Source organism: Salmo trutta, chromosome 7, assembly GCF_901001165.1.
Source record: "Salmo trutta chromosome 7, fSalTru1.1, whole genome shotgun sequence".
NCBI lineage: Eukaryota > Metazoa > Chordata > Actinopteri > Salmoniformes > Salmonidae > Salmo > Salmo trutta.
Window position 1 is genome coordinate 39,328,513 of NC_042963.1, and position 17,181 is coordinate 39,345,693.

The 17,181-nt window shown below is 45.1% G+C and overlaps 1 protein-coding gene across 2 annotated transcripts; it reads right to left on the bottom strand.

Annotated features, from left to right (window-relative positions):
* Positions 1-4,470: 4,470 nt before the first annotated feature.
* LOC115197380 (synembryn-B) lies at positions 4,471-16,859 on the bottom strand. Of its 2 annotated transcripts, none has more exons than XM_029758826.1 (10): positions 16,585-16,859; positions 15,646-15,693; positions 14,914-15,534; positions 13,002-13,096; positions 11,377-11,527; positions 11,046-11,144; positions 10,597-10,741; positions 10,300-10,444; positions 9,879-9,998; positions 4,471-5,044 (listed from the first exon to the last, which is right to left on the bottom strand). In XM_029758826.1, exons 1-10 carry the CDS (start codon positions 16,666-16,668, stop codon positions 4,936-4,938), a joined length of 1,617 nt encoding a protein of 538 aa, XP_029614686.1. In that variant the 5' UTR covers positions 16,669-16,859; the 3' UTR covers positions 4,471-4,935. The 2 variants fall into 2 exon arrangements, with proteins under 2 accessions (XP_029614686.1, XP_029614687.1); XM_029758827.1 differs by having other exon boundaries at positions 11,046-11,141; positions 16,585-16,858.
* Between the last annotated feature and the right edge of the window lie 322 nt (positions 16,860-17,181).

A 17,181-nucleotide genomic window follows, 5' to 3' on the forward strand; every position in this document is an offset into this window, starting at 1 on the left:
TCAGTGAGCAGATCTTCGTGAAAGGTCAGTAGGTGAGAGTGAAATAAAGAAAAGGCTTGCAGATAGGTAGATTGGAGGGCGTTAAAATGTGGGTTGCAACAAGGTTCCCAGTTCAAATCCCAATGTGTTTTTTGTTTAACAGCCTACCCAACATACACTATATATACACAAAAGTATGTGGACACCCCTTCAAATTAGTGGATTTGGCTATTTCAGCCACACTCATTGCTGACAGGTGTATAAAATCAAGCACACAGCCATGCAATCTCCATAGACAAACATTTGCAGTAGAATGGCCTTACTGAAGAGCTGTGACTTTCAACACTGCACTGTCATAGTATGCCACCAGTCTAATAAGTCAGTGTCAAATTCCTGCCCTGCTAGAGCTACCTCAGTCAACTGTAAGTGCTGTTATTGCGAATTGGAAACATCTAGGAGCAACAACAGCTCAGCCACTAAGTGATAGGCCACACAAGCTCACAGAACGGGACCGCCGAGTACTGTAGTGCGTTTGTCCTCTATTGCAACACTCACTGAGTTAAACTGCCTCTGGACGCAACATCAGCACAAGAACTGGTCGTCGGGAGCTTCATGAAATGGGTTTCCATGGTCGAGCAGCCTAAGATCACCATGCACAATGTCGGCTGGAGTGGTGTAAAGCTCACCGCCATTGGACTCGAAAGCAGTGAAAAGGCGTTCTCTGGAGTGATGAATCTGGGTTTGGCGGATGCCAGGAGAACGCTACCTGCCCGAAGGAAGGTGGGCCAACTGTAAAAAGTTTGGTGGAGGAATAATACTGGTTTGGGGGTGTCTTTTATAGTTCGGCGAGGCCCCTTAGTTCCAGTGAAGGGAAATCTTAAATGACATTCTAGACGATTCTGTGCAGTTTGGGGAAGGCTCTTTCCTGCTTCAGCATGACAATGCACAAAGTGAGGTCCATACGGAGATGGTTTGTCGATCAGAGTGGAATTACTTGACTGGCCTGCTCAGAGCCCTGACATCAATCCCATCGAACACCTTTAGGACAAATTAGAACACCGACTGCAAGCCAGGCCTAATCGCCCAACATCAGTGCCCGACCTCACTAATGCTCTTGTGGCTGAATGGAAGCAAGTCCCCGCCGCAATGTTCCAACATCTAGTGAAAAGCCTTCCAGAAGAGTGGAGGCTGTTATAGCAAAGGGGGGACCAATTCCATATTTAACACCCATGATTTTGGAATGAGACATTAATTGTAGTGTACTTAGTACATTTCTAGGGCTCTATTCAATCTGTCTTGTGGAAGTTAAAGGCAATGTTTCCCGCACTTGTGGAGACTGCAATCACGGTTAACGCTGCATATGTTGGCTCAATCGAAAATGACCTTTACATTTCTAGCGCGTAAAGGCGTCCGCATGCTTCTCATCTGAAACAGTTTGCATATATGACGACATTGTTCATCCACATTTTTTCTTGAGGCAAGCCTAAATTCACATCCCTTTGTCGGTAATTGGTCAACAGTAGGGATTCTTCAATTCATTTTCACTTGAAATACTGAACCTAACAGTAGTTCGATGTAAAATTGCGTGACTAAGATCTCCTAGGCAAAAATGTCAAAATTACTAACATTTGAGTCATTTTAGATTAATTCAGACTATTGAGGACATATATACTGGCTACGGCGTCTCAAGAGGGACAAACAGTGCTATTGCGAAGGTCTTTTAAGGGAATATGCGAGGCACAGGCGCTCACTTCGCCTTGTCGAGTTGCGCTAGGAGCAAACCAAACCTAGTATGCAGATGCCTCAACTCTTTATCAATACAGATTGAAGAGCCCATAATCTGACTTTGGTGGCATTCTTGCCCGACTACATTGCAGATGCCTGCCAGATCTCACAATGCTTGGATAGGTGTTTAACATAAATAACCACGTCATATGATAGGAATTTGGTGCCTGACTGCAAAGTCGATGAGGTGGCGCAAAACCTTTGGTTGACGCAATGCTTGTAGTCAATTACTGACTGAACAGAGACAGAGACACAGAGAGAGAGAGAGAGAGAGAGAGATCTAAGAAAAAAATTAAGTGGTGACTGCCAGATAAAATCTAAGGGACACACTTGAGACAGCGGTACTGTGCACTAACCAAAGAACCATACCTTGACCATCTCTCCATTTGAAGAAAATGGGATGGTTAACAATGTTATAAACTCAACCTGTACAGAAGGCCTATGCATCTATTCGATATGCAGCAATATATAATATTCAAGGAAATGTAACTCAGTATCTATATACACCAGTAGATTATACATATATAAAAATCAATGGCATCTTCAAAATAGAAAAATCATACAGATTTTGAACTATTATTTTAACACCATGCAGAATTTGGCAAATGAAAAGTTACATTTAGAAAACAGTTATTTTAACACACATTTCTGAATGTCAAGAGTCCACAATGGGTAAGGCAGAAACCATCCAAATACTAAATCGGCCACCATAGGAAATTGGAATATGTTGCAGTTTTTCCCTTTAGCTTTGACTAGTCCTTGGGTCTTGAGTGTGCTTATCAAGTAAATGACACACTTGAAGAAATTGCAACATCTAAAGTTCAGGTTTAAAATAAACCGTATACAGCTGTGATACATGTCCACTGATATAAAATAATAATAAATAATAATAATTCCTTTGAGTGGATTGTTTCAGAAGCTTACATATCGGACTGGTGGCTAAATTACTGCCGACTTAATGAGATGCATGATTTATCTCCATTGACTTCAGACACTCCAATGGACAGTACCAGTCAAAAAATGTGGACATACCTACTCATTCAAGGGTTTTTCTTCATTTTTACATTGTAGAATAATAGTGAAGACATCAGAACTATGAAATAACACGTGGAATAATGTGTAACCAAAAAAAAATTAAGTGTTTAACAAATAAAAATATATATTTTAGATTCTTCAAAGTAGCCACCGTTTGCCTTGACAGCTTTGCACAAATCTTGGCATTCTCTAAACCAGCTTCATGAGGTAGTCACCAGGAATGCATTTCAACTAACAGGTGTGCCTTGTTAAGTTAATTTGTGGAATTTCTTCCCTTCTTAATGCGTTTGAGCCAAACAGTTGTTGTGACAAGGTACAAAAGATAGCCCTATTTGGTAAAAGACCAAGTCCATATTATGGCAAGGAAAGAGAAAACGACAGTCCATTACTTTAGGACATTAACGTCAGTCAATACAGAACATTTACGGGAAAAAACATGTATGAAATGTATACTGTAAGTCGCTCTGGATAAGAGCGTCTGCTAAATGACTAAAATGTAAACATTTCAAGAACTTTGAAAGTTCTTCAAGTGCAGTCACAAAAACCATAAAGCGCTATGATGAAACTGGCTCTCATGAGGACCGCCACAGGAAAGGAAGACCCAGAGTTACCTCTGCTGCAGAGGACAAGTTCATTAGAGTGACCAGCCTCAGAAATTGCAGCCCAAATAAATGCATCAGAGTTCAAGTAACAGACACATCTCAACATCAACTGTTCAGAAGAGTCTGCATGAATCAGGCCCTCATGGGTCGAATTGCTGCAAAGAAACCACTACTAAAAGGACACCAATAAGAAAAAGAGACTTGCTTGGGCCAAGAAACACGAGCAACGGAGATTAGACCGGTGGAAATCTGTACTTTGAGTCCAAATTTGAGGTTTTTGGTTCCTACCACCATGTCTTTGTGAGACGCAGAGAAGGTGAATGGATTATCTCCGCATGTGTGGTTCCCACCGTGAAGCATGGAGGAGAAGGTGCAATAGTGTGTGTGGGGGGGGGGGGGGGCTTTGCTGGTGACACCGTTGTGATTTATTTAGAATTCAAGGCACACTTAACCAGCATGGCTACCACAGCATTCTGCAGTAATAGGCCATCCCATCTAGTTTGCACTTAGTGGGACTATCATTTGTTTTTCAACAGGACAATGACCCAAAACACACAGCCTGGAAGTGTAAGGGCTATTTGACCAAGAAGGAAAGTGACGGAGTGCTGCATCTGATCACCTGGCCTCCACAATCACCCGACATCAACCCAATTGAGATGGTTTGGGATGAGTTGGTTTGGGATGAGTTGGTCCGCAGAGTGAAGGAAAAGCAGCCAACAAGTGCTCAGCATATGTGGGAACCCCTTCAAGACTGTTGGAAAAGCATTCCAGGTGAAGCTGGTTGAGAGAATGCCAAGAGTGTGCAAAACTGTCATCAAGGCAAAGGGTGGCTACCTTGAAGAATCTAAAATATATTTTGATTTGTTTAACACTTTTTGGTTACTACAGGATTCCATAGTTTTGATGTCTTTTATTATTCTACAATGTAGAATATAGTAAAAATAAAGAAAAGCCCTTGAAGGTGTGTCCAAACTTTTGACTGGTACTGTAAAACCAGTGGCTACTGCTCTGATCATCGTGGCACTTGATGTTACCAACAACAACAAAAAAAAAACACTTCTCATCCTTATAAATATTGACACTTTCAACATATAAAGAACAAAATCAACATAATTATATCTAAGGAATGATTTCTTATCAAAGTACAATTTGGTCAAACCCCACCCCGGCTACCATGCTTTCAGTGATTCACATCTATACAGCTTACAGAACAATTTGATTAAGAGCTAATCTTCCATTCTATCAAATTTGAGGACACTGAGCAGAGAAATGGTACATCAAATAAATAAACATTTAAGTAGTAACAATGGTGTGGTTGGAACATGTGCTCAACCTTTATCCTGTCCTTTCCTGTGTCGTATCAAGTCAGGCATAAGTCAGCTTTAGAGAACAGAACAGGCTATGGGGAAAGGCCGGGGCAAGGCCCCTTCAGTCTGACAGACAGAGGACGACAGACAGACAGGGGTGTGAGGAAAGGGGAACTGTGTTGGACACAGCCTATTATAGGTATATGCTGTCTGGGGTGGTAGTGCCTCTAGTCTGAGTCTGAGCTGCAGCTGTCAGTCGTGGGCTGTCTCAGAGCCTCCTCTAGGGGCGCCAGTGAGCCATCCCGCTTCACCCCCATGGGCCTAATCAGCTGCTGCCTGTGGAGCAAAGAAACAAACATTACAAACACTATTCTCTAGGCACCAAACGGAACAAAACAGACAAGCAGGCCGGGACTACCTGAAGTTGAGGTTTCAAAATGAACACGACAGTGTTTGATGGTGATTAGAAACATGTTTGGGTCCATTTGCGGGGTCATAAGAATATGATATGACTGTGATATTCACAGACAGTTTGGAAACCACTGCAGGAGAAAACAAATAGTCACTGTGGAGCTGATCGTTACACTTCTAACCAACAGAGGGGGAGTGCAGAGAAAACAGTCACAGACTAGTCACTCATGGCTGAGAAGAGGATGCAGTTTCTACAGCTTCGCTACTACATAACAAATACAGCAAAAATCTGCTGCTGTATGTAAAGGCCAGTCTTCTTAAAATGATGGCGAAAACAAGATTTATGGAACCATACAAAGACACAGGGAATTGGGACATTCCACAAATATATACATGTTTAGTCATTCAGCAGACGCTTAGTCCCAGGTGTGGATTCAGGCATCATCCTCTTCCACATGACACAATGGAGTGTCCAACGCCCACTTGTTTAATTTGGTGGACCAATCTGTTGCCAAAATCCACCTGTGCTGCTTTGAACCCCAACACCCTTTGTGTTAAGTATTCTGCACTTTCTAAACAGGCCCATTGTTGAGTGGTGGTGGTACATCTCTTTTCTCTTACATCCGCCACTCAAGAACTCTGGATGACGACCCTTCCCTCCTTAATTCACTCAAACACACACTTGTTGGTCATCTCCCCTCCCCCTCTTCTGCGGATCAGTTTAATTACAGGATCAGTGCGCTGTCTGATCTCCTCAAAGCCACACCAGGCCCTCTATCCTAATCCAATTATATCTGCACTGTGTGCCACCAGCTCCCTCTCAGATGTGATATCAGTCACAGAATTAGCCAATCAAAGCCTTAAAACCAAGGCCCCATTTGCACTATTCAAACACAAATGAACATATCATTCCCCCAAAAACAGTAAAGCTCAGGAGGACTATGATAAAGAAGTATTGGTAAGACTGGGAGGGGAGCCAAGTAATATTTTGTTTGTGTGGTATGAATACAGAACAAAGGAAATGTTATCTAATGCCTTTTGTCTTTGAAGTTTAGCCTACTTTAGAAAAACAGACGCACTGAAAACCGTAACAACCAAACGGTTCCCAAGAACACTTCAGCATCTCTCAGACAGAATTCTACTGACAAACGTACAATCAATAGAGAACAAACTGGACAAGCTCCGTTCGAGACCATCCTATCAACAGAACCTGAATAACTGTAATATCCTATGTTTCTTGGAGTCGTGGCTGAACAAGGACATAGAAAATATACATCTAGCTGGTTTTTCTATGCATCGTTGAGACCAAACGGCAGCTTTGGGTAAGGTTAAGGTTAAGGGGGAGGTGTGTGGATCTCTTTGTTAACAACAGCTGGTGTGGAATCTCTAATCTGAATGAAGTCTCAAGGTTTTGCTTGCCTGAGTTAGAATACCTCAAGATAAACTGCAGACCATACTATTTACCAAGATTTTTTGTAGCTGTCTATTTACCACCACAAAGCGATTTTGACACTAAGATCTCACTCAACGAGCTGTATATGGCCATATGCAAACAAGAAAATGCTCATCCAGAGGCAGCAGTGATTTTAACGCAGGGAAACATATCTGTCTTACCTAATTTTTAATAGCATGTCACCTGTGCAACTAGATCACCTTTACTTTACACACATAAATGCATACAAAGCACTCCCTCGCCCTCCATTTGGCAAATCTGTCCATAACTCTATCCTCCCGATTCCTGCTTACAAGCTAAAACTCAAACAAAAAGTATCAGTGACACGCTCAATACAGAAGTGGTCTGATGAAAGGGATGCTAAGCTACAGGACTGTTTTGCTAGCACAGACTGGAATATGTTCCAGGATTCATCCGATAACATTGACGAGTTTACCACATTAGTCACCGGCTTCATTAATAAGTGCATCGACGATGTCATCCCCACAGTGAGCGTACGTACGCATGTACATATCCCAACCAGAAGCCAAGGATTACATGCGCTAAAAGGCTAGAGCTGCCGCTTTCAAGGATTGGGACACTAATCCGGAACCTTATTATAAATCCCGCTACGACTTCTGACGAGCCACCAAACAGTCAAAACATCAATACAGGACTAAGATGGAATACTACTACACCGGCTCAGACGCTTGTCGGATGTGGCAGGGGTTGCAAACTATCACGGATTACAAAGGGAAATCTAGCAGGGAGCTGCTCAGTGACGCGAGCCTACCAGACAAGCTAAATTCCTTCTATGCTCACGTCGAGGCAAGCAACACAGAACCATGCCTGAGAGCATCAGCTGTTCCTGGCGACTGATCTGGCACCGTTGTCGAGGCCGCAGAGTTTACAGACAGATTACCAGGACATGTATTCAAAATCATGCGCTGACCAGCTGGCAAGTGTCTTCACTGACATATTCAACCTCTCCCTGACCCAGTCTAATACCTACATGTTTCAAGCAGATGACCATAGTCCCTGTAGCAATGAAATGCTTTGAAAGGCTGGTCATGGCTCACAACACCATCATCCAAGACCCACTCCAATTCACATACCGCCCCAACAGATCCACAGATTGCACAACCTCGATTGCCCACACTGCCCACTCCCAACTGGTTAAGAGGAACACCTACATGAGAATGCTAATCATTGACGATAGATCAGCATTCAACACCATAGTGCCATCCAAGCTCATCAGTAAGCTCAGGACCCTGGGACTGAACACCTCCCTCTGCAACTGGATGCTGGACTTTCTGACTGGTCGGCTCCAGGTGGTGAGGGTAGGCAACGACACATCCACCACGCTGACCCTCAACATGGGGGCCCCTCAGGGGTGAGTGCTTAGTCCCCTCCTGTACTCCCAGTTCACCCACAACTTTGTGGCCTCGCACGACTCCAACACCATAATTAAGTTAGCTGATGATCACCGACAGTGATGAGACAGCCTATAGAGAGGAGGTTAGAGACCTGGCAGTGTAGAGCCTGGACAACAACCTCTCCCTCAAGATGAGCAAGGCAAAGGAGATGATCATGGATTACAGGAAAAGGAGGGCCGAATACACTGTAGTGGAGTGGGTCGAGAGTTAAGATCCTTGGTGTCCACCTCACCAACAAACTATCATGGTCCAAACACACCAAGAAAGTTGGGTCCCCAGATCCTCAAAAAGTTCAACAGCTAGCTGATGATCACCGACAGTGATGAGACAGCCTATAGGGAGGAGGTCAGTGACCTGGCAGGGTGGTGCCAGGACAACAATCTCTCCCTCAACGTCATCAAGACAAAGGAGCTGATTGTGGACTACAAGAAACAGATGAACGAGCACGCCCCAATCCACAACGACAGGGCTGTAGTGGTGTGGGTCAAGAGCATCAAGTTCCTCTATGTACACATCACTAAGGAATTATCATGGTCCATATACACCAACACAGTCACGAAGAAGAAGGCACGACAACGCCTCAAAGTTCTACAGCTGCACTATTGAGAGCATCTTGACTGGCTGCATCACTCCTCGGTATTGCAACTGCTTGGCATCCGACCGCAATGCGCTATAGAGGATAGTGTGTACAGTCCAGTAAATCACTGGGGCCAAGCTCCCTGCCATCCAGGACCCATGGTGCATCCCGTCCTGTTCCCCACTCTGCACTGAGGACACAGGCCAGCAGATGTAACTATGAGGGAGGGTGCGTGTGTAGGGGGTCAGACTCCGAGCATGTGCTAATTGTAGGAGCAGTTAAGCAGCGACAGAAAGCACATTCTTACGGGGCCCTGAGCCATCTCCTGAGAGCCCATCGTGGGATGTTGGGTAGGTAGGGCAGTGGCTGGCGACTGTGAGTGCATCCCAAATGGCACCCTAATCCCTATATAGTCTTAGCCCTGGTCAAAAGTAGTGCACTATATAGGGAATAGGGTGCCATTTGGGATGCAACCTGTCATGAACCTCTCCCTCTTCGCTATGTCTCCTTGACACCGACCGAAACACAGCAGAATAGAGATACAAGAGGAGGATGGATCTGGCTTTAGAGGAAATGAATCTGCCTCTTGTAGACAGGCACACGCGTCTCATTACGACTCAACCCCCACTCTGTTGCTGAACAATGACAATGTCAGCTTTTCTTGTGCCTGTAAATGTATTCAGCCTCCACCCCCATGCCTCCCTCTATAATTGTACCTATGTCTCAGTCCCACTCCCCTGTCAGTTAGCAGACAATGTTTGGCTCCTGGGCTGAATGAGAAAGCTGAATAAAGGGAGGTAGACACGTATATGTTATTATAAACCCTGACAAAGCGCCACACAAAGGAGTAGAAAGGAGCCGATGGCTGCCGACCCCACTGTGTGGTCTAATTAGGACGCTAATTAATGGCGTGCTGGTAATGATGCTGCAGCGACATGCCGACGGCTTCCATCGACTCCAGATGAATGCAGGGACGGAGGCGGCGTTAAGGCCGGGGCCTAATTGTGCACCAGGGCTAACGGCAGGAGATTCTTTCTCTAATGAACTGGTTGGCAGGGAGCGCACTCAGTGTCGCTCAGCCTCTCATCCGCATCATTCTTTGACTAGCGCTAGGTTCTGTTCGCTAAGGAAAGGTCAGTGTGAATGAAGACCGCAGACGTTCAGGTTTAGGGGGATAAATAATAAGCCATTCAAACAGGATACACAGCTGTATAGTCCAGAGAGGTTAATCATCTGGCATAGAGTGTTACAATGGCAAACATAGCGGTTGTTGTTGCATTCATACATGATGAGGTTGTATGGTGGTTGGCTTACCTTGACAACTTGTCGAACATGTTGACTAGTTCCTGGGCCTCGTACTCCTTCTGCTCCTCAGTCATCTCTTCTATGGGGTTAGGCATGGGTTCCTCCACGTGGCCCGTGATGGGGTTGATGCTGAGACAGAAAGAGAGACATCAGAACAGATAAGACAGGGAAGACTTCAGTGATTATGACCCAATGCTAGGCTGTCCTGAATGTTTTAGATCGAGTGTGTCACAGAAGGGGTGTCATGTAAAAGTGATTGATGATACACCCCTTGGCCCTATGGATTATGCTGTATTTAAAAGTAAATCAATATACTGGTCACTTCAATGACACACCCTAAAGCCAACCCAACATTTCATCCCTACATTTAGCAATTCAAATCAATGCATGCGTGTCTATGGTCCTACATTTAAAGCTCCTGCCTACTCACAAAGGTTTAGCCGATTTGTACTCTTCAGTGTCGGAGTCTTCGTCATCGGAATACTTTGTCTCTCCTCGCCCCCCTGCCAGCAGGCCTCGAGCCACCAGGAGTCCTGCTGCGTTACCATACCCTGTGTACTTCAACAGGTTGTTCACTGGAAGAATAGAGGGGGGCAGGGGATCAGTACAACACTACTGTGTGTAGGATTTATACATCAGGGTTGCATTGACATTAACACATTTCAGTGTGAAACTCAACTTCGCCAACTCATACAGCGTGCTCCATCTCCCTCTTTCGCTCTCTCACCGTTCTCTTTGCAGAGGACAAATAGGAACTCTGCTGCGCTCTGCTTCACACCCATGTCCACGTGGGTCATGAGACGCACCAGCTTGTTCCTGACGGTGGACCCGATCTCCGGCCGGACCTTGACCTCCTTCAGAGGGGGCAGCACCTGGAAACACACACAGCCAACGGCGGCTGAGCCACAATGAAAACTAACACGGCAGTACACTAGACTTCTGAAAGGAGTGATCAGGCCAGCACATGATGCGTCACAGCTGGATTTAGTTAGAAGACATGTTTAAACAATATCAATATGAGATGTCACCAAGATCTGTTATCAATATGCATTTCATATCCCACTCAATAAGAGGTTTTAAAGATCTTAATTTGGCATCACTTTGTGTGTCAGGATCAGGACAGATTACAAAATACACAGAAAGTGTGTTTGCCCGAGGCCACTCCCACTCCAGCACCTGTGTCTTGATGTATCTGCGGATCTCCCTTTGGTACCTGGAGCCCTCGGTCAGCAGGCTGAGAACTGGGGTCAGCCCCTCTTTGTAGTTGGCGCCCTGCTTGGAATGGGGCACACATGAGGCATGTGACGACGAGCATTCCCACAGAGGCACTGTAGCAGTGGTGTGGTTCATAGAAATACTAATTATTCAGGAATTAAAGAAATTCTATTTCTATGGTGTGTGGACAGCTACTAATAGGATGGCCAGGATTTCCACATCTTTTAATTTGCTGACCACAATGTAGTCGATCTCAAATAGGCAACAATGTCTCTGGTCCACCTGTTCTTACCTTGTCTATCCTCTTCTCCATGAAGTCCAGTAGCACCTGCACAACGTCCATGTTCTTCCCGCTGTACTCGTCCTGGCCCCCCTGGACGGGCACATCAATCAGCACATCCAGACAAGACACAGGCAGGTTACTAAGCAAATTGATTGCGTGGCTGGAGGAGAAAGAAGGAAAGTGGTTAATGTACTGGTTATTATGAATGGTCATTAAGAAATGGTTACCTTATTCCTCAGTATAAACAGACTAGTACTAAAGGTCTACTCTGGAGTCTGGACAATGGGCTAAACCCCCGTGACCAGAGGGACACAACAACAGAATCCATAGGGCCACAGGGTGTATCATCAATCACTTCTACATGACGCTCCTTCAGTGCCACCATCTAGCCAAACATTCTCCAATATCCTTCTAAAGAAAGCTTTGTCATTAATTCCCATCAACGAGATGTCCAGATAAGACAATGCCATATACACTGAGTTTACAAAACATTAAAAACACCTGACTTAGACTGACCAGGTGAAAGCTATGATCTCTTATTGATGTTACTTGTTAAATCCACTTCAAATCAGTATAGATCAAGGACAGGAGACAGGTTAAAGAAAGATTTTTAAGCCTTGAGACATGGATTGTGTATGTGTGCCATTCAGAGGGAGAAGTGGCAAGACAATGTATGTGCCAGGCGCACCGGTTTGTGTCAAGAACTGCAACGCTGCTGGGTTTTCACAACAGTTTCCTGTGTGTATCAAGAATTGTCCACCACCCAAAGGACCTCCAGCCAACTTGACAAAACTGTGGGAAGAATTGAGTCAACATGGGCCAGCATCCATGTGGAACGCTTCGACACCTTGCAGAGTCCATGCCCCGACGAATTGAGGCTGTTCTGAGGGCAAAAGGGGGGTGGGGGAGGTTGCAACTCAATATTAGGCAAGTGTTCTTAATGTTTTGTACACTCAGCGTACATTACTTCTAAAAACAGTCTTGCTTGAAATGTTTATACTTTCTCATGAACTGGATTCAGTCACTTGACTACAGAGAGTAATTTTTTTTCTTCCTTTATTTAACTAGGCAAGTCAGTTAAGAACAAATTCTTATTTTCAATGACGCCATAGGAACAGTGGGTTAACTGCCTTGTTCAGGGGCAGAACGACAGATTTGTACTTTGTCAGCTCAGGGATTCGATCTTGCAACCTTCGGTTACTAGTCCAACGCTCTAACCACTAGGCTACGCTGCCGCCCTGAATAATCAAGAGTAATCATTGGATGGTAATTAATTAGCCTAATTCGCACAAACCATCTAATGAATGTGTACTTTATTTTAACCAGGTAAGACCCATTGGAGGTTAAAAACCTATTTTGTGAGGGCGACCTGGCAAGAAGGCAAAAACAGAGAAATAGCAGTGTATACATAAAATATTACAAGAAAAAAAATACAAAACACACACAAAAGACAGTCACAAGTTAGATACATTTGAAGATTAGAAACAACTGCAGCTGTCACAAAAAAGTGTCGTCAATCAGAGTCTTAAAAACAGGCAAGGATACTAACTTCCCTAACTTGAATATATTTTGATACTTTAAGGATGCAGTTTAGCTCTGTTGTGTGGACAGCAATGAGCAGAAGGGTTTCCAACCTGTGTGCTTCCTCTGTTTTGTCCTCTGTCTGAGTCTTTAGCATCAATAGATGGCGCATGATGGCGGTGATGAGGCGGAGCTGGTGGTCACCATCCTATCAAATGAAGGATGTACAACAGCATGATCCTCACAGAAGCATTTCATTGGTTAAAACAAAAGGAGGGGAGGGTCTAAGCAGGATAAAATTTGCTGTGGGAGAAGTGGGAAGGGGTCATCTCAAAAAGAAGAAAAAGAGAGACTTACTATGGAGATTGAGGTCAGACCTAAAAACCTGAATCACATGCGGGATTGACTTTTGAGGTGAACACAGGGCTATTCTGATTAACGCTGAGGTGGGAGGGACTCAACAAGATGTCAGCTACAATGGTGAGAGGCAAGAATGGAAAAAATGTATTTGGACAAATAACATTTTGAAGCACAATACGAGCTAGCAGTTAAAGCAGACAGCTCTCCTAACCAGCCTGAATTAGAGAACTATACTCGAATAAATAAATAAATATCAAAAGACACGATTGGCATGTCATATCACTGAGACATTCATTACCAGATCCAACAGATTCATATCTTGATTTAGCAGGGGGACGTGTTCATTCTGTGATGCTATAGGTTGAGCGAATGCTGAAGGGGCTGAGTGACAGAAGAATTTCACTAGCCCCCCATGGCTAATCGAGAAGGTTGTGAAGGTGCCAAAGTGGCTTAAGTGAGGTCAGATCGCTGATAAACCTCATATTGCTGCATAGGTTTAGTTAGGTCTTTCCATTAAGGGATAGAGAAGCTGTCTGTTCCCATGAGCTAGCATCAACAGTCACTCAACAAAGCCAAGTCTTGTTGATACACCATTGTTAAATAGTAGCCTTCAACCAAAGCATGCAAAGTTTGGTGGCTTCAATGCTGAATTCTAAATATTCACAGGGGAGATGTGTCCATCCACAGCCAAGGCGATGCAATGCATTTATGTTCATGCAGCATCTCTAAACACATGGCTGCAGTGTCTAGCCTTCTGTGAGCTCTGAATACACACAGTTTATTAGGTACACCCATCTAGTACCAGCTCGAACCCCCCTTTGCCTCCAGACCCAGCCTGAATTCTTTGGGCATGGATTGTACAAGGTGTCAGAAACATTTGTTGCTCAATTGGTATCAAGGGACCTAAAGTGTGCGTGGAAAACATTCCAACACCAGTACACCCACCGCCACAGCCTGTACCAAATCCTGACTCTGCCATCAGCATGACGCAACAGTAACCGGCATTCGTCAGACCAGGCAATGTTTTTCCACTCTATTGTCCAGTGTTGGTGATGGCGTGCCCACTGGAGCAGCTTCTTCTTGTTTTAGCTGATAGGAGTAAACCCGGTGTGGTCGGTCTGCTGCAATAGCCCATCTGGGACAAGGATCGACGTGTTGTGCGTTCTAAGATGCCGTTTCTGCACACCACTGTACTGCACCCGTTATTTGTCTGTTTGTGGTTTGGTTAGCTTGCACGATTCTTGCCATGCTCCTTCGACCTCTCATCAACGAGCTGTTTTCACCCACAGGACTGCTGCTGACTGGATGTTTTGTTGTCGCATGATTCTCTCTAAACCCTAGACACTGTCGTGCGTGAAATGCCCAGAGGGCGTCCGTTTCTGAGACACTGGATCTGCCGCACCTGGACCGATGATCATACCACGCTCAAAGTCACTTATGTCACTTGTTTGGCCCATTCTAACGTTCAATCGAACAGTAACTGAATGCCTCAATGCCTGCTTTACATAGCCAGCCACGGCCACGTGATCCATTTTCGTGAATCTAATAAACTGTCCGGCGAGCGTACATTACAAACACTGAGTACATATCCTCTTTAAAAATGAAACCACTACAAAGCAGAAAATCAATGTTTAACAGACAGTGAGTGTAACCGTGTAAACTCACCTCGTCGCTAGTGTCAGACAGCGTGAGGTTGAACAGGGCTTTCAGGGCCTCCATGGCCCTCTCATTGTCTTCAGCAGGGATGGGCAGGGCCTGGGGATCCGGAGGGGCCGCCTCGTAGGGGCCCACCCAGCGTACATCCAGGGTACACTCCAGCACCTCTGTGAGGAGCCCCACGGCACGCAGCTCCCTCCGGAGTGCCCCCCGGACGTCTGGTCGCAGCGCCGAGAGCAGGAAGAGCAGGCGCAGAGAGAACAGGCCCACCTCGTGGCGCCCAGTGCGGGTGGCGTGCAGGCGGGCACACAGACCCCGTGCCAGCTGCACGTCGGCGCCCACCTGCTGCGCCGCTGCGCTGTTGAACACCACGTTACACAGGCACTTGAGGGCCTCCACCACTACCCTCTCTTTCTCCTCTATCTGGACCTCCCCCTGCAGGCTGTCACCCCCTTCCGTTCCCCCCCGCAACCGGGCCAGCCCGGCCAGGACCAGCATGCCCTCCCGGGTTCCCACAGGGCCCAGGACCCGCTTGTCTCGGGACAGAATGCGGAGGGTCTCCAGGCAGGTACTCTGACAGCGGGGCCCAAACTGCCTCCCCAGCACAGTCAGTAGGCCCTGACACAGCCTCTGCACAGGGAGAGAGAGACTGTTGGATTACCATCAAACACACAAGGGAGCAGAAGCATCAGCCTATAAGTGAAAGTAAAGCATCAGACAACACAAAGAGCGTTTACTTACACTTCGTAGATCCTCCCCTTTTGGGTCAAAGGTGAATGTGAGATTATTCTGAAAATACAAAACAATGCCCAATGAGACAAAAGTCAAATGCATATTCCTTCGCTAAATGTGCTTTGTCACCATCTATGCAACAGTGCATGAAGAAAGTAGCATATTCTCAGTAATGTTATCTGGAATAAATTTGCTTCTAAAATACAGTAACAGATAAGCAGAAGAGGCTGCTGGTCATTGATAACTAGAGATGTGCAAACTGATCAGAACTACAAGTGCATGACCTATAAGATCGTAATGCAAATTATATCCTATCAGACACTCTTGGTCAGAGGATGGTGTTGAAGAGCTGTTTGTAATGGCTGGAATATAATAAATTGGAACGGAGTCTAAAATGGTTTCCATTTGTTTGATACCGGTCCATTTATTCCATTCCAGCCATTACAATGAGCCCATCCTCCTATAGCTCCTTCCATCAGCAACCTCTGTTCTGGGTATAAGTGACAGCCACCAACGGCGTTGGCTACCAAGCTCAAGTTACAGCAGGAAGAGCTGCAACTGCGGTTACTAAATGGGAGCAAGATACACAAAATAATTAAACTGTAAAGTTAACTAGCTACCAAATAACATTAAGCATGCTGTCATTGCATGCACACATGGTTAGCAAGAGATACCATGCAATATTTGGACAACACCACCCAACCAACCAGCAGCAACCAAGCCACGATGAAAATATGTTAATCACTTCCTGCAACACTGCAATGGGCATTAAACTCGTTGATTCCATGCAAAGAGGGGAAAATGCAAGTTCTAGCTAGACATATCGTTTTAGTACTCATTTTAGCAGCTATGATTCTGTAAATGTTTTTAGATGGCTAGCTAGCAAGTTAAATTAGCTAGCTAATGACTTTGTTTTGGTAAACGTCAAAGCGAGGAGAATCCACCCACCTCTCCGTTGTACTGGTGCAAAAGGCTTTCAATGTCCTCTTCATTGTCAGTTTCAAGCTGCAACAGGATACTGTTTAAATCCATTATTCAAATATGTCGATGACAATTCAATAATTGTAACGTTAGAGTAAGTTTCTGAACAAATGACACCCTATTTCTCTCTATTCATCTGACACAGCTGGCTCCGGTTAGGCTAGCTCATAGAGATAGATAGAGGACTCATGTTTATATCTGTGCCACAATAGCGCATGTGACAGCATGGGTAGGCCATTGAAAGTATGGTTAAATGCATGCTTGGACTGTGTCTGAAGTGGGCGTTGCAAAAGAAGTGGGTGGATCAACAGTGGTGGATGTATGTAACATCAGCGCTCTGTATTGGTTAGACCGGCCATAGCCAAGGGCACTGCCGGTCAGCTTAAGTTTACATAGCAGGTTAAGAGAGCTAATGTAGCAGGTTAGGATAATTAACGTGGCAGGTAGGAGAACTAATGCAGCAGGTTAGCTAAATTAAAGTGGCAGGTTAGGAGAATGAGGATAAGTTTAGAAAATCAAATCAATTTTTATTTGTCACATGCGCCGAGTGGCGCTGCGGTCTAA